At 66.2% G+C, this 8,241-nt stretch overlaps 1 protein-coding gene across 1 annotated transcript; it reads right to left on the bottom strand.

The window, feature by feature from the left end:
* Window positions 1-2,250: 2,250 nt before the first annotated feature.
* WRAP53 (WD repeat containing antisense to TP53) lies at window positions 2,251-7,406 on the bottom strand. Its single transcript, XM_029913640.1, has 10 exons — window positions 7,145-7,406; window positions 6,607-6,705; window positions 5,967-6,075; window positions 5,481-5,569; window positions 5,174-5,264; window positions 4,644-4,776; window positions 3,712-3,920; window positions 3,513-3,616; window positions 2,879-3,022; window positions 2,251-2,519 (listed from the first exon to the last, which is right to left on the bottom strand). The coding sequence occupies exons 1-10, from the start codon at window positions 7,390-7,392 to the stop codon at window positions 2,336-2,338; spliced, it is 1,410 nt and encodes a 469-aa protein (XP_029769500.1). The 5' UTR covers window positions 7,393-7,406; the 3' UTR covers window positions 2,251-2,335.
* Between the last annotated feature and the right edge of the window lie 835 nt (window positions 7,407-8,241).

Genomic DNA, 8,241 nt, shown 5'->3' with positions numbered 1-8,241 from the left:
GCTGAGCAGGGGGCGCTCTCCCCTGGCAGGCAGGGCTGGCCCCAGGGTGGCGCTAGGGGGCGCTGTGGGGCAGGGAGCGGGGGGCTCGGCAGGGGACAGGGGTGGGGGGTTGGGGGGGCTGTAGCCCATAAGAATGGGGGGGGGGAATATTTGCCCAATGCAGAGGCTGCTGGCACCATCTGGTGGCCGAATCTGTTATTGCAGCGAGTTTGCACCAGCAGCCGGGACCGGCGTAACCAGGAGCTGCCCCCACCCCGTCCCCCCCACTCCCCACAGCACCCCCTGCTGGCAGGGGCCGGGGCAGGAGCAGCCAGGAGCTCCCCCTCCTCCCCACACCAACTGGGGGCATTTCTCCAGCCCCGATCTCATCGCTCACTGGCTGGGGAAGAGGCCGTTTCGCCCCCGAACCCCACAGCCACACACCCCCTGCCGGGGGAGCCAGGCACGTCCGGAGCCAGCTGGGGAAGGTGGGATATTGGGACAAGCAGGGACAGGCGCTGGGAGGGAACAAGCCAAAGCTGCTGCGCGCCAGAGAAAAAGGGGGAATTAAATCCCGTTCTGGGAGAGCCCAGCCTAGTGTGTGTCATAGCCCCCATACTGCTAAGAGACCAGGGAGATTCCTCAATTCCTATCCCACAGCCCCATGCTGAGATCTGCCCCAACCCAACCCCCCCATGTTAATTAATCTAGCAGAATAAACAACCCCCCCCCCCCAAAAAAACAGAACCTGTTGGCAGAGAGAGACCCTACAATAATAAATCATTAGATGGTTTGAGCACCCTGCATACTTGCCCCTCTTTGTTACTGTAGGGTCTTATGAGCACCGGCAGTGGCTGTCACTTTGTTATCGTAGGGTCTTCTGGGAACACTGGGCCCAAATGTCACTTTGTTATTGTAGGGTCTGCCAGAGGCACAGTAGGCCGCCCCCGTCACCCCATAGCGGCAGGCCCACGGGCCCATCTACCCTGGCATCCCGGCCCCTGCCAGGATCAGACCCAGCAGCCAATCTAATCTCAGGTCTCTCCCCACCCCTTGACCCCTCTGGGAAGGGAGTGGGGGCTAATAGGTAGAGCAGGGGGGTTGGGAGCCAGGACTTCAGGGTTCTCTGCCTGGCTCTGGGAGGGGAGTGGAGGCTGGTGGTTAGACCAGGGGGGCCCCTCCCAGAGCCGGGACAGAACCCAGGAGTCCTGGCTCCCAGGTTGGGATGGGAACCCAGGAGGCAGGGTCCCTTTAAGGAGGCAGGGGGGCTCCTGTTGCCCCTGATCCCGTCTTTGTGACATCAGAGGAGGTTGCTGTGGCAACCGGATGCTGCTGGAAACAGGAGACTCAGGTGGGGAGGGAAGAAGGCCAGAAGGTGAGCTCTTAAAGGGACCCCGACCCACAGGAGGAGAGCCAGGCGGGGGGGTGGGGGCAGGGCTGGTTATGCTGGGGACCCCTCGCCCGGCACCAAGATACGGCCACCTCTGGGGCGGGGCGGCGGTTAATACAGGGACCCCTCGCCCGGCGCTGAGATGCGCCCACCTGTGGGATCTATCCAAGGATTCCTCCCCCCACCCCGCTGCCCCCACGGAACCCACCCCCCTCCCCGCTCCCAAACCCAGGCGCCCCGACTCACGACCCCCCGCCCCAGCAACCTTTCAACGGACACTCGTGCCAACTCCCCCAGCCCGCTGGCCCCCTTCCCTCCTGCGTGGAGAGGGCTATTTACCCATCTCCAGCTGTGTTTGGACAGCCGCTGCCAAGACAAACCAGCCCCATGCTAGGCCGCCTGACCCCAGACAGCGGCTCTGGGGTGGGTTTCACACGCCTGGGGTGGGGGGGCGGACCTGCCTGCCCCCCGTTACTGGGACGACGGAGGGGGATGCGGGGCAGGTAGACCGTGCCCCCTCCTCCGTCTTCCTTCTTTTCATTTTCCTCGGGGACTTGGTCAATTCCCCACAGGCGGTTTGTTATCGTAGGGTCTCCTGGTTGGTTGTTATGGTAGGGCCTACCAAAAGGGATGAAATCCAGGGAACCCAGAGCCCAGGCCCCAGGCGTGCGAGGGGCGTGGGGGCTAGTGGTGAGAGCAGGCTGGGGTGGAAGTGCCCCCGGTCGGGGTATCGGCCCCAACTCTCGTCCATCACCCACCCCCCAAAAACGTACAGGGGGGATGATAAAAAACCCAAACGTTTTATGGCTCCGCACGAGCCGGCGAATAGACACAAAGCCAAGAGCGTTATGTACAGATCCCTCCCCTCCATCTCCCCCCAACCTCAGCCACCCCGAAATCTCCAGCCGAGCCCCCCCGCCGCCCTTTCCGAATCATCCGGTGGCCACACAGTCCGGGCAGGCGGCATCACGGGGCAGGGATGTGCCCCTCGCTCTCCCCACACCACCACAGCTGTAGGCAGTTCTGGCCGCGGGCCGGGCGCTGGGGGGGCCCGGGCCCCACTTCCTCGTCCTCCTCACTGCTGTCCCATGGCTCCGGGAACTCGCGCTGGCCGGACGCACTGGCCAGCAAGGGCAGGCTGGGGTGCAGGCTGGACAGAGGGGAGACAGGGTCAAGAGGGGGCCACCGGCTCCTCCCCCTGCCCTGCTCTAACCAGTAAGCCCCACTCCCCTCCCACAGCCAGGGAGAGAACCCAGGGGTCCTGGCTCCCAGCCCCCCCTGCTCTAACCCACCAGCTCCCACTCCTCTCCCACAGCCAGGGAGAGAACCCAGGGGTCCTGGCTCCCAGCCCCCCCGCTCTAACCCACCAGCCCCCACTCCCCTCCCAGAGCCGAGGAGAGAACCCAGGGGTCCTGGCTCCCAGCCCCCCCGCTCTAACCCACCAGCCCCCACTCCCCTCCCAGAGCCGGGGAGAGAACCCAGGCGTCCGGGCTTCCCGCCCGCCAGTACCTGATCCCGTTGACGCAGTCCCGCAGGGCCTGGAATTGCAGCACGGGTCCCAGCACCGGCTCGGGGTCTCCGGTTGGGGGCTGAGCCGTGTCCCACACCGAGACCAGCCCCTCCGTGGTACCGCTCAGCAGGAACTGGCCGCTCCTGAAAGGGGGACGAAGACACCCCATCTGGCGCTTAGAGGCTGCAGCTGGGGGGGGGGGGGGGGGTTATGGCTCCCAGGGGTCCTTGGGCTCCCACACTGGCAGTGGCTGGGTGTGCCAGGAGGCCTCGGTTCCATCCCCAGACCCCAATAATTATCTGAAGGGGCATTATTAGGGGCGTTACGGTAGCAGCGAGCCCCCCCCCCGTGCCAAGGGTGCAGTAGCCCCGTCGCCCAGAGCCCCACCCAGCCCCTCCGCGAGTGCCGCTCCCCGCCCCACGGGCAAAGGAAGGAGCCTTATCCCTCTTCTACCGGGTGGGGAAACTGAGACAGACGGGGAAACTGAGGCACACAACCGCAAAGTGACTCGCCTTCTCTCGTACCGAGAGCGTGTGCCATAGCTGGGGGAGAGAACCCAGGAATCCGGGCCCCCAGCCCCCGCCGGGCAGGGATGCGGAGGAAGGAGGAAAAATGTGAGGAGGGGTCACTCACGGCTCTAGGTCGAAGTAGAGGCGCTGGTTGGTGGCCACGGTGCGGTGCATGGAGAACAGGACCCGGCCCGGCTGCCGCAGGTCCCAGCACAGGATCTCGGGGTCCTGTGGGGCAGGAGAAGCTGTGAGCGCCCCGGGACTCCACCCCGCCCCAGCAGCCGCTTCTCAGGCCCTGCCCCTGCTCCACGAGCTCCGCCTACCTTGCGCCCGCCGGTGAAGAGCTGGGTGCCGTCGGGGGAGAAGAGGGCGTGGGTGACGCCGCCCCGGTGGCCCTGCAGCATGGCCAGCGGTGCGCCCTCGGCCCGCGAATACAGCCCCACCGTCCGGGAGTAGGAGGCGCAGGCATAGAGGGGCTGGGCCGGGCTGAAGACGATGCAGGAGATGATGCCGCACTGCCCCTGTTTCTTCACTGCATTGGGGGAGGGGGAAGGAGAGGTTAAAAACCCCCAAACGACCCCCCAGAACAGCCTTCCCACCCCCTCTACTCAGTGCTGGGCCGTTCACTCTGGAACCTAATGGTGGCAGGCTGGGAAAACGGACACCGCCGAGACCTAATTCCGTGGGGTGGGTTTGACCCAACGCGCCCCCTCCGCATACCCTGCCTGCCCCCCCCACCAAAACCTGGCCATGGTGTTAACTCTGGACCCTAATGATGACGGTAAACTGCCAGCTCCCCGTTTCACCGCAGTCCTCCACAGCCTCCTTGAGCTGAAAGGGCAACTTCAAATCTTGGCCGGGGGGGGCGTATTAACTCTGGAGCCCAATGATGGCAGTGAGACACCTGATGCCTATTTCACTGGAAGAAGGGGAGTAGCTGGGGTTGAGACAGACACATTTCACCCCCACGCAAACCCCAGTGGTTTGTTAACTCTGGAACCTAGTGATGGCCAACTGACCGATTAACACAGATTGGCAGCAGTGGCAAAGTGTTACCTCTGGAAGCTAACAACGGCGACAAATAATTCCCTATTTCTCTCCAGGAGCCCAATCGTCACCCCGAATCCGCCTTCCCTGACCTCCACGGGGCCCCTCCTTTCCCTGCCATGGAAGTGTTAACTCTGCAACCTAATGGTTTTTTCACAAAGCCAGCGCTGTGGTGCCATCAGCTGGGGTGGTGCCGGGGGGGACTCACCAAAAGTGGGACGGCTCTCGCACACCCGGCCCGGGCGCTCCGTCTCGAACACCCGCACGGTCTTATCGAACCCGCAGAATAGCTGGGAGCCGTCGGGGGTGAAGCAGAGGGAGTGAGCGGCCGTCAGCTCATCCTGGGGACAGACCCACAGAGAGGGGCGTCAGGACGCCTGGGTTCTCTCCCCGGCTCTCGGACGGGAGTGGGGGCTGGTAGTTAAAGCAGGGGGAGCTGGGAGCCAGGACTCCTGGGTTCTCTCGCTGACTCTGGGAGGGGAGTGGGGGCTGGTGGGTTAGAGCAGGGGGGGCTGGGAGCCAGGACTCCTGGGTTCTCTCCCCGGCTCTGGGAGGGGAGTGGGAGCTGGTGGGTTAGAGCAAGGGGGGCTGGGAGCCAGGACTCCTGGGTTCTCTCCCCGGCTCTGGGAGGGGAGTGGAAGCTGGTGGGTTAGAGCCGGGGGGGCTGGGAGCCCGGACTCCTGGGTTCTCTCCCCAGCGGTGGGAGCGGGGGTGCTGGGCGCCAGGCTCTGTACGCACCAGGTGGTTGTAGCTGCGGAATGTGGCCCGCAGGTCCCCGTGGAAAGCGTCCCACACGTGGACGGGGTTGTCCCGGCTGCTGCTGGCAAAGCTGCAGAACCACAAGAGAGGCAGAAATGTGAGGGGGGGGGGGACAGCCGGGGAGTGCAGGACGGTGGGAGCCGGCGCCCCCTAGAGGGGACAGGCCCCTGCCCCATTCCCCGCCCCCCTGAGCCAGCCAGTCCCCGCCCTGGGGCCGGGTGGGAAAGAGCTCCACCCCCTTCCCCGTGGGCCAGCAGGGGGCGCCCTCGTGGGCCGCGGCATTTACAAGCAGGTGGGTGGGTCGGCGGAGCTCATCAGCGGGAACCAGCAGTAGTCGTAGACGGTGTCTCCCTCGGCCATTCGCAGCACGGGGCTCTGCAGGGAGACAGACCCACGGGCGGTCAGGCCGCCCCTCCGGGGGGCAGGACTCCTGGGTTATCTCCCCGGCTTGGGGAGAGGAGTGGGGGCTGGTGGGTAGAGCGGGGGGGGGCTGGGAGCCAGGACTCCTGGGTTCTCTCCCCGGCTCCGGGAGGGGAGTGGGGGCTGGTGGGTGGAGCGGGGGGGCGGGGGGGGGGGGGGGGGGGGGGGGGCTGGGAGCCAGAACTCCTGGGTTCTCTCCCCGGCTCTCTCGGGGGAGTGGGGGCTATTGGGGGAAAAACGGCTCCGCACCCACACACCCATTGCACCAGCACAGTTCCACCCCACACAGGGGGGGAAGGTGACTGTCCCTTTAAGAGCACTCCCCCCTTCCCCTCCGTCCTTTCCCCCCTACCATCTCGGCCACGGCCCCCCACTCCTGGCCGTAGAGCTCAGGGGGCAGGTTGTAAATGCGCAGGGTGTTGTCGGCGCTGTTGGTCAGGAGACAGGAGCCGTCGGGGGCCCTGCGGAAAGGGGGAGGGGCAGAGCCAGGCCGTCAGGGTGCCCCTGTTCCGGCCCAGAACGGGGGACAGAACCCAGGCGTCCTGCTCCAAGCCCGCCTCCCTCCCCCGCTTTAACCACCGGACCCCACTCCCCTCCCGGAACTCAGCTAAAAAAAACCTCCCATGCCTCAGTTTCCCCTCCTACCCATGTGTATTTAGGCTGAAGGCCCTGTGGGGAAAGAACTGCCCTGAGCACCCAGCCCACTGTGGGGAGCCCACCCCCGACTCCAACTCGGGGTCCCCTCAATCCTCGCCAGCGGTGTCCATGCAGCACCCACTATGAAGTGTGTCTGGGACCTTCTCCTGGCCTGGGGCTCTGTCCAGCACCGAGGGGGCGGGGGGGGTATCCGATCTTCTCAAGGGGGCTCTGTGTGACACTCAGCACCCCGGGGGGGGGGCAGCCGATCCCTGATCAGAGTCCCAGGATGTGACCCCAAAGATCTACGCCCCCCCACCCCCTCCCCGACACCAGGGCCCGGCCCAGCATCCTACCACTTGCAGCCCTTGAGGAAGTTCTCCGGCAGGCAGCCGTATTCGCCCCAAGCGCCCGTCAGCAGTTTGGGGGGCCCCAGGAACTTGTAGCCCGGCAGGCTGGGGGGAGAAAGAGGGGGAGACACTGCTAAAGAGGTCACCCAGCCCCTCTGGAGAGAACCCAGGCGTCCTGCTCCCAGCCCGCCCCCCTACCTTTGTCTAATCACCAGCCCCCACTCCCCTCCCAGAGACAGGGAGAGAACCCAGGAGTCCTGGCTCCCAGCCCCCCCCCCCAGCTCTAACCACCAGCCCCCACTCCCCTCCCAGAGCCGGGGAGAGAACCCAGGAGTCCTGGCTCCCAGCCCCTGCCGGACGTTCTAAGCATTGACACACGCCCGGCCTCGAACCACCCCAGTGGATCAGGCCACCCCAACCCAGCCCCCGCTTAGCGCCAGCGACCAGATCCAGGCGCTCCCCGCCCCACTGAGGCTCCGTGCATGGAGGGCCCATGCCCACGCCCGGTGCAACGGCGGGCCCGGCTCGTCGCTCTGGCCCTTACTAGTACTCCTCTTCCCACTCCGGTCCCGGTCCTCCGTCCTCCGCCACTTCATTCCCTGCTTCCGCCAGCCCCTCTCCGCCAGCCGGCTCCCTGCCTGGGTCCTCCTGCGGCATGGATCCCGCCCCCGGCGCCTCGCCCCCAGGCGAGCCATTCTGCCGGGCCAGCTTGGCGGGCGGCTCCGGGGACCCAGCGGCTCCCCCGGCCGGATAATCCACACAGGCATCGCCAGCGAGAGTCTCTGCCTCCATCGCCCAGGGGCTCAGCTGGGCTGGCGTCTCTGGGGACCCGGCGTCTCCCCTGACCGGATCATCCACACAGGCATCGCCAGCGAGCGTCTCTGCCTCCATCGCCCGGGGGCTCAGCTGGGCGGGCGGCGGGGAGCGCGGCCGGGGATGTGTCTGCTCCGGCGGGTGCTGCAGCGGCTGACGCGCCCCAGTGCGTCGAGCATCCCCAGAGCGTGGGGCGGCGGTGCCTGGCGAGGCAGGAGACAAAGGGTTAATGGCGGGAGAGAACCCAGGAGTCCTGGCTCCCAGCCCACCCTGCTCCAACCACCAGCCCCCACTCCTCTCCCAGAGCCGGGGAGAGAACCCAGGAGTCCTGGCTCCCAGCCCCGCCCCCCAGACCACGTGTCCCTCTTCCCGGCTGGAATCTGGGCTCTTACCCCGGATAGCCGGGGAAGGAGAAGGGTGTTGGGGTGCATGGACGGGCCCACTCCCTCTCGGGGGGGATATGGACGGGACCACTCTGCCGTGGGGGGGTTACATTGACGCGCCCACTCTCTCCCCTGGGAGGGGGGAGATGGACGGGCCCCGTTACCTCCCAGGTTCTCACTCCGACAGCACGAGCAGCTCAAGCGCTGGAGGCGGCCATGACAGCGCCAGGCTCCGCCCCCTCGGGGAGATCTCGCGAGACTTGCCTGAAACTCCGCGAGACCTGAAACCCTTGCTCTCACGATGCCCCCGCTCACCCCGGCTTCCCCCACATCCCGCGAGATCTGAGCTGCTGGGCACACTCCTCCTCAAATCCCGCGAGATCTCAGGCCTTGGCCACACTCCTCCAAATCCGCCCCACCCAGCTCTGCCGGTGCCCTTCACTCC

The sequence above is a fragment of the Terrapene carolina genome, unplaced genomic scaffold (assembly GCF_002925995.2).
Source record: "Terrapene carolina triunguis isolate 2854851 unplaced genomic scaffold, T_m_triunguis-2.0 Scaffold751, whole genome shotgun sequence".
NCBI classification, from domain to species: Eukaryota; Metazoa; Chordata; order Testudines; family Emydidae; genus Terrapene; species Terrapene triunguis.
The sequence above is the reverse complement of the archived record's forward strand: the minus strand, read 5'-3'. Positions and strand labels throughout refer to the sequence as shown.